The 16141-nt window shown below is 46.6% G+C and overlaps 2 protein-coding genes and 1 long non-coding RNA gene across 7 annotated transcripts in view; 2 read left to right on the plus strand and 1 right to left on the minus strand.

The window, feature by feature from the left end:
* Positions 1-2140: 2140 nt before the first annotated feature.
* LOC129823191 (pyruvate dehydrogenase E1 component subunit alpha, mitochondrial-like) lies at positions 2141-7699 on the plus strand. Of its 3 annotated transcripts, XM_055882026.1 has the most exons (13): positions 2141-2330; positions 3238-3258; positions 3528-3608; positions 3835-3903; positions 4039-4212; positions 4336-4462; positions 4656-4747; positions 4816-4908; positions 4985-5140; positions 5213-5284; positions 5978-6045; positions 6431-6539; positions 6673-7699. In XM_055882026.1, exons 1-13 carry the CDS (start codon positions 2268-2270, stop codon positions 6835-6837), a joined length of 1290 nt encoding a protein of 429 aa, XP_055738001.1. In that variant the 5' UTR covers positions 2141-2267; the 3' UTR covers positions 6838-7699. The 3 variants fall into 3 exon arrangements, with proteins under 3 accessions (XP_055738001.1, XP_055737999.1, XP_055738000.1); XM_055882024.1 differs by lacking the exon at positions 3528-3608; XM_055882025.1 differs by lacking the exons at positions 3238-3258; positions 3528-3608 and having other exon boundaries at positions 2142-2330.
* Positions 7353-8598, minus strand: LOC129823192 (uncharacterized). The gene is made up of 2 exons (XR_008754580.1): positions 8524-8598; positions 7353-7906 (listed from the first exon to the last, which is right to left on the minus strand). It is a non-coding gene; the product is annotated as an uncharacterized LOC129823192 (long non-coding RNA).
* A 101-nt stretch (positions 8599-8699) lies between these two features.
* LOC129823193 (ribosomal protein S6 kinase alpha-3) overlaps positions 8700-16141 on the plus strand; it is a 27435-nt gene continuing 19993 nt past the window's right edge. Inside the window, exons 1-2 of one of the 3 annotated variants that reach the window (XM_055882029.1) lie at positions 8700-9099; positions 10617-10676. In XM_055882029.1, coding sequence (XP_055738004.1) covers positions 9037-9099; positions 10617-10676 — 123 coding nt within the window. In that variant the 5' untranslated portion in view covers positions 8700-9036. Of the gene's footprint in view, positions 9100-9192; positions 9454-10616; positions 10677-16141 lie in introns of those variants that run through there. The other 2 variants (XM_055882028.1, XM_055882030.1) reach the window with 2 other exon arrangements.

Genomic DNA, 16141 nt, shown 5'->3' on the forward strand with positions numbered 1-16141 from the left:
CCGGAGCCCCACAATGATCTGTTTACGGTCCCAAATGGGGTTCTGACTGGGGAATATATCTATCTACGACCAGAAGTTACTTTTTTTGTAGCAGGTTAGGTGACTGAGGTTAAGGTTAGCTAAATTACTCTCCTAACCTGCTATGAAAAGTAACTACCAGTCGTAGCTGTACTCTATCTAGTCACAACACCTGCATAACATATTCTACTGTCCTTATGTACATAATGTTTATGAAATTGCATGACTCAAAGTCAACAGTTCAGACGTTATAGCCCTAAAGGGTGCTATAGCGCCATAAACTGGTCTGGAAATGCCATCTTTGTTTACAATAATGGTAGGGTTCCTGCACCTTCAATGCTAGGACCGCTAATTAAAATATGAAATTGATTAATTGTATAAACCGTGATGGGATTACGCTGACAAAAGAGAGGAGTTTGATCGCTATCTTGTGGTTGTAAAAGGAAGTTACAGGGAAAAAAACATGAGAAAGGTGATTCATCCTGAACTACTTAACCCAAATTGCCAGTTCATATGGTCAACAGTAATTGGTTAATCAACAGATGAGACTAGATCTGACTGGTTGGTCAGCTGTTGAGTGTCACTCTTACTGGGTGTTGGGGTTGTTTTGGGGTTGCTCCTGCTTTGGCCACCGGGCTTTCAAGGCCTCAGGGTTGATCTGATTGAATAAAACATCCCTCTGTTAGTATTGGTACAGGACTGATTAGTCATATCACATGGTATGATCCAGCTGGACACAAAAGGACAGAGAGACACATAAACACACACTGGGGTCAACACTGCCCTCCTGTGTAGTCTGTGTGTGTTGAGTGCCCAACGCAGGCTCTCGTCTACAGAACGTTCTATTGGGAGGTTATTCAGGGTAACCTGTCTCAGAATGCCTACTCTGTCTATGATGAACAGACCCCTGGAGAATAGAAGGAGGATTGGTAGAGGAGAGGAGTAGAGGAGATGAGGGTAGAGGAGGCACAGGTAATTTGTTCATGTTTTTGTGTGGGAATTGGTTGAGTGTTTGTATCCTGTCTGCGTGTGTGTCCCAGGCCTTCCATGTAGACTCTGTAGTCCTTGGTGATCTGGTGAGTGATGTCAGAGAGAAGAAGGATTCTTATTGGTCCCAGCCCACCCTACTTCCTGAGTTTGATTATGTTGACATCAACCAATCAAATTATATTTGTATAGCGGGATTAGGGGTCAGGAGTTAGAATTTGTAGCAGGCCAGGTTTGTGAACTGGGAGTCTGTAGAACAGGTGACCACCTTGGCACTGAACTCTTCCACACACTCACTGAATGCTATCACCTCAGTGGGACAGACAAACGTACTGCAGGGCACACACTTTTACTGAACGGTATAGGGATAGGGAATTCTCGAAGGACCATTACACAACTTTCATTAAAAAAAATCTGTGTCTCTGACTCCATCTCGAAGAGATGAGCTGAAACCACATATATTTAAGTACTCACAAGTCCAGGAATAGTCAGACAGATTTAACTGTTTAAACCGTTCATCAACCACTGCCGTACCCACCCTGTCTGGAGTAATTATGGTTATGTGCCTAGGTTAAGGGCACCTCAAAATATTTTTCACCTAGTCAGCTCAGGGATGTGTACCAGCGACCTTTCGGTTACTGGCCCAACACTCTTAACCGCTAGGCTACCTGCTGCCTTACATAATCTATGTAGGCATATGTAGTCTAATTTATACTGTGCACAGGTGAGACCGAGATCAGGTGAATGGCAGGTCGGACTCACTCTTGCCTTTCTCAGGTGCAGGGAACGACCAGGGACAGATGGGCAATGGTCCTTCTAGCTGCCCGACGATTCAGCAGAGTTACAGAAGTAGAAAATCTGTGAATAAACTATTTTCTTCTGATGACAGAGAAAGTTCCTGGGTAGCTACCGAGACTGACAGCAGCTGGACATTTTACATTTTTCAAATACCGGCAAAGCAGTGAAAACGTTAGAACATTTAAGGATACAGCCAGACAATAACTGAAATAGATTTAAAGCACTTTTAGAATAGGCCTAGATATTGAACGATGGGAATGCGGGGGTACTTCTGTACAGGCATGCACCTGTAGTTTGTCATCTTTATTATCATCATGTAATTTCCTTTTGTATTGGCCAACCCCGGGATAGTTGTAGTTGGCCACCCGACCCAGCACAAGGCGTGTCAGCTGTTCTGTGTTGTCGGCGTTAATCTGTTAATTAGGTCAGCTATTCTGTACTGGTAGAGCAGGGTGTCCAGTAGCATGCAAAATATGTTGACCCTCATCTCGAACGTGTTCCGACTGGGCAACGCCAGCAAGAATGTGGTACGTAGTCTACTGACAACCTGCGTGCCGCTGTCAATGATGCTGAAAGCTAGCTAGGTGAATTCGCACTGAGATAGCAAGCTAGCTAGCCAGACTTGCCGGATGAGAGATTGGTAGTAGCTTTAGTCCCAGCTAGCAGTGCTGACCTTGTAGGCCTGGTAACATGATCAGTCAGTACGAACTCAACAACGCAACAACCAAATCGGTTTACTGTCGCTGTCTACTGCGGGTATTGTTTATATGAGTTGTTACATACATTGACAGCCTGTCCATGCGTGCTCTATTCTGACAGATTCATTTTTTAACAAAGATGTGTAGGGTGTAACGGGAAACCAAAGAGTATTGCAATACTCTTCTATTTATTTCCAATAAGTTCACACTTATAAAGAACTGGGTAAAAGGCAATAAGAACATTAAAAACAGTGGCTGTAGTTCGCGTTTATCTTGGCGCTGTCCATGGTGCTTAGTGTTTTTTGCGCGGGTATAAGGGCACAACAAGGGATTTCCGCATCCTAATTAGATGCTTCATTGTACCTGCGGCGTCTACAAGTTTGCCGCACGGTGGCGCTGTAAGGATGGTGTGTAGGCTAGTGATGGTTGGGGCTATTTGTGTACTAATCTCTTGGCTGTCTGCCTCTGGTCTATAGATTTTCCTCTGTGATGTTCTCTGTGAACTTCAGCACACCCCCTCAGCCGCATTCTCTCACCATAAACTCATCAGCACACCTTTCATGGTCAAGAAGATATTAGGTCCTAGGGGCTATATGAGTTTTTGCATAAGTTCCCCTCGTGTTTTAAAGATTCATTACAGACACCACTCACTTTCTCCTCTCTCTCTCTATGACTCCTTTTCCCCTCCCTCTATCTCTCTTTCACTCTCCCCCTTCTCTCCCTGGCTTTCTTGTAGGGAGCCCAAACAGTGTCAGAGGTAAGGAGCTCATAGCTCTGCTGTACAGCCTGTCCTGTAGGCCTGATTTAGCCTGTCAGACCATGAACACAAAACAGCTCATATAGAAAACAGCCTGTGTGTGTACTGATAGAGGCCCTGACTCTCTTTGGTGCACTGTGGTAGATAGTGATAGTTCTGACTACAGATTAATCTGCTTTGTCCCGACCCTCTGCTCCTCCCTATAAGGGCAGCTGTCAGACTCCTCTGGCCTTGCTCTGGTCTGATTGGATGGTTCCTCTGTTCCCCAGCTGCTAATTGGTCTGTCCGAATATGTCAATATAACCTCACCGCCTGCCCCAGCAACACCCCGACAACCACCAATACCACTAGTTAGTACCAGAGCACCCAGACCTAGTTAGTATCTGACTGGCTGGCTGGCTCTAACAGATAAACCTGAACCTCAAACAGCCACGTTCCTTCTGCAGAATTCCCAGTACTCCTTTCACACTGTGGGTGGATTTGGGTGGATTTAGCCTGGGGAGGAGGGTGGCTGGCTATTGGACTTGTATTTCCTGTGTGTGTATCACTCTCATGTGTCATTCTCTCTCTCTGCAGGGGGCAAGGATGGTGGCGTCCACACGCTCCTTCGCTGACTTCACCCCACAGGCCAGCTTTGACATCAAGGTGAGTCCACATACACTTTTAGCACGCCCTGCTGGACGAGCCCTAGATATGACAAGGGGACTTCCTTCTTAAAACTGTTATCTGATTGGTTGGTTGAGCTGTCTGTCTCCCTCCCTTCCCTGTTGTTTCCAATAGAAGTGTGAGCTGCACCGTCTGGAGGAGGGCCCCTCTGAGACAGCGGTGTTGACCAGAGAACAGGGCCTCCAGTACTACAGGACCATGCAGACCATGAGACGCATGGAGCTGAAGGCTGACCAGCTGTACAAGCAGAAGATCATCAGAGGCTTCTGCCACCTCTATGACGGACAGGTCACCACACACACACACACACACACACACACACATTAGATTAGCATATCAACACACACTCTCAGGGACACAAGAACATACACCCCCCCCTCACTCCTAGCTGCTGTTGGTTATGTGTTACAGGAGGCGTGTGCGATGGGCATCGAGGCGGGCATCAACCCAACAGACCACCTGATCACGGCGTACCGCGCCCATGGCTACACCTTCACAAGGGGCGTGTCTGTAAGAGAGATCTTGGCTGAACTCACAGGTGGGATACACCTAGACATTAATCTGAGGTCAGATCTCTATTTCCCCCTAATGGTTACAGTCAGGATTTAAGGAAGATAAACTGATCTTAGATCTCTGCAACTTCTACCTGAAATAGATCTCTAATCTCTTTCTCAATTTTTTTTCTCTCTCTCTCTTCATCCCCCCTCTCTCTCTCTCTCTCCCTCTCTCAGGTCGTAGAGGGGGTGTGGCCAAGGGTAAAGGTGGTTCTATGCACATGTACGCTAAACACTTCTATGGCGGGAACGGAATCGTGGGGGCTCAGGTAACTATCTGAACAGGTCACTTACACACACACACACACATGCATTCTCACTGTGTGTGTGTCTACAGGTTCCATTAGGGGCAGGTGTGGCACTAGCCTGTCAGTACCAAGGCAACAACCAGGTGTGCGTGGCGCTGTACGGAGACGGAGCAGCCAACCAGGTGAGGTCTATCTAATGGTTACAATGAAGTTATTAAATTATCATCATCATCATTTTCTCTTCTCTTGTCCAATCAGGGCCAGATCTTTGAGTCGTTCAACATGGCGGCTCTGTGGAAGCTGCCGTGTATCTTCATCTGTGAGAACAACAAGTTTGGCATGGGGACGTCTGTAGAGAGATCCTCCGCTAGCACTGACTACTTCAAGAGAGGAGACTATATACCTGGAATCAAGGTAGGACACACACACACTCACTGACTGTGTGTGTATCTTTGCTATATTTACCCCTCTGTCCCTGTGGTATAGGTGGATGGCATGGACGTTCTGTGTGTGAGGGAGGCCATCAAGTTTGCTGCAGACTACTGCAGAGCTGGGAAGGTGAGCTATAATGATAGGGAAAAGATGAGTTCTGATTGGGGCAGAGATTAAAAAGTTATAACTGATTTAAGAGCTTGAAGAGTGTTAAGAATCACTTTGTCTCAGACAGTGTAATCTCAGAAGGCTGATCAGCTTGTAGTATCACACCAGTGTCTCTTGCTTGACAGAGGGAGGCTCAGCTCAGTGACCAGTAGAATAGGATAGGACAGAATAGGACAGAGCTGTAACTGTTCCCAGTTTAAAACCACTTATGGTGCTCCTGGTGTGCTAGGGCCAAAGAGCATAGATATAGAGACATCAGGTCATCTTTGGAGACAGGTTAGTGACTTGGCGGCGCAACTGTAGCTAGACAAATAGTGTAGACGCAACTGCTTACTAACTGTGAACAATTTTAGCTGGCTAGCTAATCATCAGCTAACTGTGGGACAAAACAATTAAGTTATTTACCATTAATTAGCCACCTCAAATGTCTTTGCTAGCAAACGCGATGCGGTTTCCAAAACTGCAAGGGACAGACCATATATCAGTTCTATATCTTTGCTGCAAGGCGTCACTAGTAATGTTAACCTTTTTGATGTTTTATGAAGTCTCCACTTTCCAAGAGTGTAGAATTCCCTGATCAGGCCATTCAGCAGTGTCATAGCAGCGTTGGTTAGCATTTTGAGTCTCCTGGCTTTGAAACCTCTCTGCCAGGGTCCTATTGTGATGGAGCTGGAGACCTACCGTTACCATGGACACAGCATGAGCGACCCCGGGGTTAGGTGAGATGTGATCTCTGACCCCTGACCCTGTGACCGTCACCTGACCCCCGGTTTCTCTCCACCCACTCACTCCTCACCACACCTCTCCTTTTTCTCTCTCTCCCTCTCACTCTTTCTCTCTCTCTTGCCCTCAACCTTGTGTAGCCGCTTTACTTCACTCTCCAATGTCGCCTGTCCTGTAGGCTCACCCAGTGTTGGTTTGGGACGTGCCTAATAACACTACCATTGCTTCCATTCCAGGGTGCGCTAGCTCTTTCTTGCTCTATCGCTCTCTGTGTGTGTGTGTGTTTGTCTCTCTCTCTCGTCAACGAAGGGCTGGAGCCGAACCCTGCTAATAAGGTCTAACTCCTCTTCTTCTTCCTGTGTGTGATGTAATGTCCTGTAGCTACCGTTCACGTGAGGAAATCCAGGAAGTGCGCAGTAAGAGTGACCCCATAACCATGCTGAAGGAGCGTATGCTGTCCAACAACATGGCTTCTGTGGAGGAGATCAAGGTACTCACACCTTCACCGACAAACAAACACACACACACACAGACACACAAACATACAGACACAGGTGGTCCAATTCACTTTTTCTTTCATTCTTCCTTCCTTTATTACCTACTTCCTTCTTCCCTACCATTAGGAGATAGATGTAGAGATCAGGAAGGTGATCGAGGACGCGGCCCAGTTTGCGATCTCTGACCCTGAGCCGCCATTGGACGAGCTCTGCAACCACATCTTCGCCAACAATCCACCCATGGAGGTCCGTGGGACCAACCCCTGGGTCAAACTGAAGTCTGTCAGCTAGACACATACACATACACACACACACGGACCAAACTACTGTACAGTCTATCAGCTACACATCCCTGTCTACACTCTGCAACCAACCCCTGGGTGAAAGTCTACTCCTCCTGTCCTTGTCTCCCTTCTCTTATTCCCTCATGAATTGTCTCTAAATGCACTATATGAGAGAAGGTCATGACCCTGTAGGTTAGAGTTCAGTCTGTAGCAGCAATCCAAACCAGTCTGTCACCTCTGACACTGACATCACTGGTATTTATTGACACTGTATAGAGTATATTATGTCGTTTTATATTGATGTATTCTCCTGACACTGAGGGACCACCTGTCTGTAGATTGGAGGTGTATGGCTTAGGGCAGGCTTTTGTTCCTGCCTAGCACTAACACACCTGATTCAATCAGTCATCAAGACATTGATTAGCTGGATCTGGTGTGTTCACGCTGGTACTTACTAAGCTTGCACACCCTAGAACTCTCCAGTACCAGGGTTGCCTACCCCTGGATAAGGGAGTGTGTGTGGGGATGGTTCTAGGTTAAACCAAGTTCATCTCCCTGTAAGGTTTCAGACTGTTAGTATGTATTACCTCTGACCCAGATGTTGTTGTAGCACTTTGACTAGATAGATAAACTAACGAGATATCATACTGCAAGTCATTATGTCATCATAGAAAAAGGGACCATCAATGGTGGTCTATTTCTCTCTCTTCCTCTCCTTCTCTAACTTCCTCCCTGGCATTCATCCATCCTTCTTTCCGTGAGGAGAGGATACTGATCCAAGCACTAACAGAAGAACTGAAAAACTGAACGATTGTAATACAGCTTGTTGTGATTTGACTGAAGCAATAAAATTGGCAGAGACTGTGTGATATGTTAGTTGTTTGTGTCTGATAACACTGCAGAGTTCTGTGTGCAGACAGCTAATAATGTACCATACCTCATGAGATTAGCTTCTCAGATGGAGCCATCTTGCTTCCACTTATCCAGTTCATTTTACATCCATAAATCTAAGACATCATCTACCAGCAGATGTCACCACAGCGCTAGAAGTCCACGCCCAGACAGTACAGCTGTATCTGAGGAGAGAAGACAGAGATTAATGTTCTGTCACCAAGTTCAGTCTGTTAGTTCAGTATAAATATCTTTGGGTTTTATTTATACTGTTCCCGTCCACAGCACATCTTCAGTCACACACACACACCTCTTTAGTCACAGATAATGACTGTGCCAGTTCATGGTTCTCATTATCCTTCATAAGGTGGATGGACTATAAATAGCTCATAATAAAGCAGTCTCTCACGCAAAGGACCTCCAACATCAAACTTTAACTGGTGAGAAACGATTCATACAGTCAGAGACAGACCCCTCCAGTCAAGGGTGGCAATTAAACTGCTAATATGAAGGTATACTATATTATGTTGGGGCGAATTGTAACCTATGGTAAAGCCGATGATTCGCCAATCTACATCATATAATTATTATAGCCTAAAATCATTTTCAACACACAGCATATTTCAGTCCATCGCCTGAATAGCTCCGTATTGATCAGAGTCATATTCTGCACTCTGACTGTGGGCTCTTCATGGTTACCGAACCATTAGCCTACAACGCACCGCCTTCACCAAATAATAAAGTCTCTCTTCTCATATGACCAGCCCGGCTAGACTGTAACTCCTAGAGCAAGCCCCCTCACCTGCCTGTGTCCGGCTCCGAAGAGGTGTCCCGTACTCCCGTTATAAGAGGGCCCCGCCCCCAAATATGACGCAGGCGTGACTCGCCAGTCTGACAGGCAGGTAAGACACCCGGCGCCATATTGGGACAAAACGGAAGTGAGTGAGTGAGTGAGTGAGAGAGAGAGAGAGGAGAGAGAGAGAGAGAGAGAGAGAGAGAGAGAATAGGCAGTGGAAACACGGGATAGTGACACAAGGGCGAAAGTGGAGAGTGAGACAGTTTTCCGTAAAAGGCGTTAGCTCAGCTAGTGTAATGTAGTGAACATTATTCCGCTAGAGAAAGACGGGGCGGCCCCTGTTTTAGAAACTCCTTGTCCTCCCATACGGGGCTAACGCGATAGCCTACTAGAATAGAACAGAGTTTTAGATTACTACATTGATTGCCTACGGTGCTGTCTGGAGCGAAGCTTTAGCGCTCTAACTAATAGACAACACTAGAATAGATCAGAGGAAACCAGGACAGCTCGAGCGCCAAGATGCCCCTGGCACAATTGCCAGATCCCTGGCAGAAGATGGCACTGGGGCGGGCGGCAAGCGAGGTGAGTTTGTGTGTGTGTGAGAGAGAGAGTGTGTGTGTGAGAGAGAGATAGTATTCATTTCCATCAACAGAAAACTGTCGCGGGAATAAATGTGAACAGATTATTATATTGAAGCGTCACGTTGACTGTCTCTGAGCTGCACTTCATAGATATAAACAAACGCGTAGCACCACGGGTCTGAGGCTGGCTACTAAAACCAAATGGATAAGTTGCTGAGCCTCGGATAATAGAGAGAGAGAGAAAGGCGAGTGGGCGGTCATCCGACAGACCGCACGATTTAGGATGCGGCTTTCAGCGGGCGTGTGTGTTTCCTGGATGATGCGGTTAAAGCAAGCGTGACGTGTTTAAAGAGAAGTGAGTAGAGTCGCCCGCGTTTGATTGTCTGAAGACATTCTCTGATTCACATTTGATTCATAATTATACCCTAGTGTACTGTACACAGACCCCTCTCTCTCTACCCTTCTCTGTTCTCTGTCTATCTCAGTATATATCTCATGCTCCATAGCAAGAGGATGGACATGTTCTTGGTAACGTGTGTGTTCTCAGTGATTTGTGGGAGAATGTTTCTAGGGCACAACAGCACTCTCACTCACTCAATCATTCCTTCTCAACTAAGCAAGTTAACAATAAATGAGTTTTGGCAGCAGGTAGACTGACTGTTAGACTATTGGGTCCTCAGTCAATACTGGTCCATTAGATAGCCATCACCGTATCACACTGTGTGTGAGTGAGTGTATGTGTGAGAGAGAGAGTTAACCATTTCATGACAGAGAGACATTAACCCTTTCATGACAGAGAGACATGAACCCTTTCATGACAGAGAGACATGAACCCTTTCATGACAGAGGCCGTGAGATGACTTTCTGTCTTTTCACTCCATCTGACATGTTCCCCTCTCTGTCTCCCTCTCTCCCCCCTCTCCCTTTCTCCCTGCCTCTCCGTCTCTCCCGTCCTCTCCCTCTCCACTCTTTCTGTCCCTCTCTCTCCCCCTCTCTCTCTCCCCCTCTCTCCCGTCCTCTCTCTCTCCCCCTCTCTCCTGTCCTCTCCCCCTCTCTCTCCCCCTCTCTCCCTCTCTCTCTCTCTCTCTCTCTCTCTCTCTCTCTCTCTCTTTATCTTTCAATCATCCTGTTACATGTTTATCAGGCTTACTGCTGCACTGAACTAAGTAATAATAATGATAAGTGCTACTATTATGAATAATAATCATGTTACAGCCTCAGTTTATTCTGAGTTATCCAATCACTTTCATATTAAAGAAACATGTGACCTGACAGCTCCAGTACAAAAATCACTTCAACAGTTTCACTATATTTGACAGTACATCCATTCCCAAGTATTTAGCTAAGTTGTGAAATGGGAATGACACAGTAATAACCTATACATTACAACATTGTTTCGTTGGGATTCACTACATCTAGCAACACCAGGTATTTAGAAATTGTGTTGACTTCTTTGAAATAAAATTGACATAAAATGGACATAACAATAACTAATAGTTGTTTATTGTGTTATTGCAGGATGCCCATCGACATGTTCTGGAGGATTCTATTGGAGAGGATGATTCTATGTCCTGTAACGTAAGTCTACACACACACACACACACACACACTGAAACACACTCCCCCCACCCCTCCAAATGTCATATTATGTCTATATACAGTGTTGTAACAATGTGCAAATAGTTAAAGTACAAAGGTGAAAATAAATATGGGTTGTTTTTACAATGGTGTTTGTTCATCACTGGTTGCCCTTTTCTTGTGGCAGCAGGTCACACATCTTGCTGCTCTGATTGCACACTGTGATATTTCACCAATAGATATGAACGTTTATTAAAATTGGATTTGTTTTTGAATTCTTTGTGGGTCTGTGTAATCTGAGGGAAATACGTGTCTCCAATATGGTCATACATTTGGCATGAGGTTAGGAAGTGCAGCTCAGTTTCCAACTCATTTTGTGGGCAGTGTGCACATAGGCTGTCTTTTCTCTCTTTCTCTCTCCCTCTCTCTCATTCTCTCTTTCTGTCTCTGTATGTGTGTCAGCTGCATGTATAGACATTTAAATGCAGAGGAGATGGCTTATAGATCTGCCGTCTGAGAAGAGCTGAGCAGGTATTATTACAAATATCCCTAGAGTGACACACACACGACATCGAGGGGCATGTTGGTAGGGTCTTCCTCTCTTTTTTATTTTATTTATTTATTTTTCAAAATTTTTATCCCATTTTCTCCCCAATTTTCGTGGTATCCAATCGCTAGTAATTACTACCTTGTCTCATCGCTACAACTCCCGTACGGGCTCGGGAGAGACGAAGGTCGAAAGCCATGCGTCCTCCGAAGCACAACCCAACCAGCCGTACTGCTTCTTAACACAGCGCGCCTCCAACCCGGAAGCCAGCCGCACCAATGTGTCGGAGGAAACACCGTGTACCTGGCCCCCTTGGTTGGCGCGCACTGCCCCCGGCCCGCCACGGGAGTCGCTGGAGCGCGATGAGACAAGGAAATCCCTACCGGCCAAACCCTCCCTACCCCGGACGACGCTATGCCAATTGTGCGTCGCCCCACGGACCTCCCGGTCGCGGCCAGCTGCGACAGAGCCTGGGCGCGAACTCAGAGACTCTGGTGGCGCAGTTAGCACTGCGATGCAGTGCCCTAGACCACTGCGCCACCCGGGAGGCCCAGGGTCTTCCTCTCACTCTGTCCACAGCTCTTTAATGCTGCACCCTGTTGTCACGGAGACAGACTGTGAAAACCCCTCTCTTTATGGAAGTGTGTGTATCTGTGTGTTTGTGTGTCAGATCTGGGTCATTTATGTATGTCAAATTCTTTCACACACGTGATTTGGATTGCCTGATATGATGGAAACAATGGAATAGACCTAAAGAAGCTACGCCAAGAAAATCTCAAATAGTTTGTATTTGACCCTGTGTGTTGTAGCCCCTATGGAGAGTGTGTATGTGATGTATATTATACTTTGTGTGCGTGTGTGTGCGTGTGTGTGTGTCTGCGTGTGTGTGTGTGTGTCTGCGTGTGTGTGTGTGTGCATGCATGTGTCCGTGAGAGACAGAGAGAGAGGGATTGGCTGTGTCCAGCGCTCGCTGGCAGATGGTATTTAATCTTCTCAGGCCATCTGGACTGACTTTCTCTGGCGTCTTTAAACGCCCACGCACACACACACACACACACACACACACACACACACACACACACACACACACACACACACACACACACACACACACACACACACACACACACACACACACACACACACACACACTCTCCCCTACATATTTATTTGAACAGTGAAGCTAAAACTTTTAAACTCTTTGTACTCCAGCATTTTGGATTTGAGATCAAATGTTTTATATGAGGTGACATTACAGAATGTCACCTTTTATTTTAGGGTATTTTCATACATTTCTAAATGGTAAACAGATGTGTAAACACTTTATGTATCTAGTCCCCCTATTTGAAGGTGTCATAACTATTTGGACAAATTCACTTATAGTGTAAATAATCATGAATGAATCGTAAATAATGATGAGTGAGAAAGTTAGAGGCATAAATATCATACCCCAGGAAGAGTAGCTGCTGCCTTGGCAGGAACTAATGGACCCCAGGAAGAGTAGCTGCTGCCTTGGCAGGAACTAATGGTCCCCAAGAAGAGTAGCTGCTGCCTTGGCAGGAACTAATGGTCCCCAGGAAGAGTAGCTGCTGCCTTGGCAGGAACAAATGGACCCCAGGAAGAGTAGCTGCTGCCTTGGCAGGAACTAATGGGGATCCATAATAAACCCCAGATAGAGTAGCTGCTGCCTTGGCAGGAACTAATGGATCCCAGGTAGAGTAGCTGCTGCCTTGGCAGGAACTAATGGACCCCAGGAAGAGTAGCTGCTGCCTTGACAGGAACTAATGGACCCCAGGAAGAGTAGCTGCTGCCTTGGCAGGAACTAATGGACCCCAGGAAGAGTAGCTTCTGCCTTGGCAGGAACTAATGGGGATCCATAATAAACCTCAGGAAGAGTAGCTGCTGCCTTGGCAGGAACTAATGGGGATCCATAATAAACCCCAGGTAGAGTAGCTACTGCCTTGGCAGGAACTAATGGGGATCCCTAATAAATACATAATACCAAAAATGTCAAATGAGCCTGTCCCAAAAGCAAGAACCTGCCATATGTATGCTCATCACTTCCCTGGGGATGACGCAATGCACACACTCTCTGTCTATATTCTTTTTCATTTCATTGTGCAACACAGTACTGAGAGAGGGGGGGGGGGGGGGGGTAAAGGGGGAGCTAGCGGGGGCGGTGGACCTATTGATTGAGAGGGAGGGGTAAAGGGAGAGCTGGCTAGGGAGGTGGACGTATTGATTGATAGAGAGGGTGAGGTGAAGCTAGAGAGAGAGAGAGATGTCCCCCATCTGGTTGCTGTCAGTATTACATGGTACAGTCCTCTGAAGGGCAGGGTCACTGGACTAGCGCACTCGTGTGTGTGTGTGTGTGTGTGTGTGTGTGTGTGTGTGTGTGTGTGTGTGTGTGTGTGTGTGTGTGTGTGTGTGTGTGTGTGTGTGTGTGTGTGTGTGTGTGTGTGTGTGTAAATGTGCAAGTATGGGTGTGTTGGTCCGCACATTCTGGGACAGCCGGCATTGGGCTCTTCATGAGAGTGAAGCATTGTGGGATTGTTACCGGCATTGGGCTCTTCATGAGAGTGAAGCATTGTGGGATTGTTATTGTGAGGTCACAAGGTGATGATGCAATCTCTGTATCAGGCGCCACACTTCCTGAATGGAACACTCTCTAAGAACAATTATATTGCATGCACACACACACACACGGTCAGAGGGGTTTTCTAGGAGTTTCCCTCAGACACTTTTTATCGAGAGAAGAGGGAGGAGAAAGAGAGGGAGGAGAGTTATGAGAGAGACACAGGAAGGGAGGGACAGGGGAGAGAAGAGAGAAAAGGGAGAGAAAAAGAGGGAGGAGACGGATGCAGAGAAAGAAGGAGAGGGCAAAGGAGGAAGTGAGGGGCTACAGGCCAAACAGAGCCCCACCCAGGGATCCCCCTGTCCCCCAGAGCCCCACCCAGGGATCCCCTTGTCCCCCAGAGCCAGATATCTACTGAACCACTCCATCTGAATCAACATGACCTTGTCACAGTCACACTCTGGGCCTGTATTCATTAAGCGTCTCAGAGTGAGAGTGCTGATCCACATTCATATACTTATGATCTGAAGGACAAAACTGATCCCAGCAGAACTCCTACTCTAAGACGCTTTGTGAATACGGGTCTTGTTCCCCTACAAATTCTGTCTTTAAGAAAAATCAGACAATTAAATTTAGAGCGTAATTCTTATACTCCCTCTTTCTTCCTCAAGTGGTGATAGAGGGATGTCTGTTGTCATGGAGATGCAGGGAGATTCCGTTTCTGTACCGAATCAGGAAGTTAACCTCTAGACAGGGAACACATAGACACACAAAACACCAGTAATGGCTCGTGTTTAAGTCAAATCCAATTGTATTTTTCACATGCTTCGTAATTACCAGGTGTAGACTAACAGTAAAATGCTTACTTACAGGCCCTTCCCAACAATGTAGAGAGAAAGTAATAATAAATGCACAATGAGTAAAAAAACTTGGCTACATACACAGGGTACCAGTACAGAGTGGATGTGCAGGGGTACGAGGTCATTGAGGTAGATATGTACTTATAACTAGGAATAAAGTGACTAGGCAACAGGATAGATAATTAACAGTAGCAGCAGAATCTGTGATGAGTCAAAAAAGTTAGTGCAAAAAGGGTCAATGCAGATAGTCCTGGTAGCTATTGATAACTATTTAACTAACTATTTAGCAGTCTAATGGCTTGGTAGTAGAAGCTTTTCAGAATCCTGTTGGTTCCAGACTTGGTGCATCGGTACCGCTTGCCAGAGAGAACAGTCTATGACTTGGGTGGCTGGAGTAGTCAACAATTTTAGCGTCTTCCTCTGACACCACCTGGTATCAAAGTCCTGGATTGCAGAGAGATTGGCCCCAGTCATGTACTGGGCCTTACGCATTACCCTCTGCAGCGCCTTGCGGTCAGATGCCAAGCAGTTGCCATACCAAGTGGTGATGCAGCCAGTCAAGATGCTCTCAATGGTGCAGCTGTATAACTTTTTGAGGATCTGAGGGCCCATGCCAAATCTTTTCAGCCTTCTGAAGGGGAAGAGGCGTTGTCGTGCCCTCTTCACGACTCTGTTGGTGTGTGTGGACCATGATAGATCCTTAGTGATGTGGACACCGAAGAACTTGAAGCTCTTGACCTTTGTCTTGCTGACATTAAGGAAGATGTTGTTGCATCACACTGCCAGGTCCCTGACCTCCTTCCTAAAGGCTGTCTTATCATCGTCGGTAATCAGGCCTACCACCAGCATACTTAATGATGGTGTTGGAGTTGTGCACAGCCACGCAGTCATGGTTGAACAGGGCGTACAGGAGGGGACTAAGCATGCACCCCTGCGGGGCCACTGTGTCCAGAGTCAGTGTGGCGGATGTGTTGTTGCCTATCCTCACCACCTGGGGGTGGCCAGTCAGGAAGTCCAGGAACCAGTTGCAGAGGGAGGTGTTTAGTCCCAGTGTCCTTAGCTTAGTGATGAGCTTGGAGGGCACTATGGTGTTGAACGCTGAGCTGTAGTCAATGAACAGCATTCTCATATAGGTGTTCCTCTTGTCCAGGTGGGAGAGGGCAGTGCAATAGAGATTGCGTCATCTGTGGATCTGTTGAGGCAGTATGCAAATTGGGGTGGGTCCAGGGTGTCTGGGATGATGTTGTTGATGTGAGCCATGACCAGCATTTCAAAGCATTTCATGGCTACAGATGTGGGTGCTACGGGGCGATAGCCATTTAGAAAAGTTACCTGGCGTTCTTGGGCACAGGGACTATGGTGGTCTGCTTGAAACATGTAGGTATTACAGACTGGGCCAGGGAAATGTTGAAAATGTCAGTGAAGACACTTGCCAGCTGGTCAGCGCATGCTCTGAGTACGCGTCCTGGTAATTTGTCTGGCA

Source organism: Salvelinus fontinalis, chromosome 25 (genome assembly GCF_029448725.1).
Source record: "Salvelinus fontinalis isolate EN_2023a chromosome 25, ASM2944872v1, whole genome shotgun sequence".
Classification (NCBI taxonomy): Eukaryota; Metazoa; Chordata; class Actinopteri; order Salmoniformes; family Salmonidae; genus Salvelinus; species Salvelinus fontinalis.

Bases quoted from the DNA above. Each gene is read 5' to 3' on its own strand.
- LOC129823191 (XM_055882026.1), top strand. From the start codon at position 2,268: ATGCAAAATATGTTGACCCTCATCTCGAACGTGTTCCGACTGGGCAAC. The intron at 4,463-4,655 runs GTGGGATACACC...TCCCTCTCTCAG, and splicing joins GATCTTGGCTGAACTCACAG to GTCGTAGAGGGGGTGTGGCC. The intron at 6,540-6,672 runs GTACTCACACCT...CCCTACCATTAG, and splicing joins CTTCTGTGGAGGAGATCAAG to GAGATAGATGTAGAGATCAG.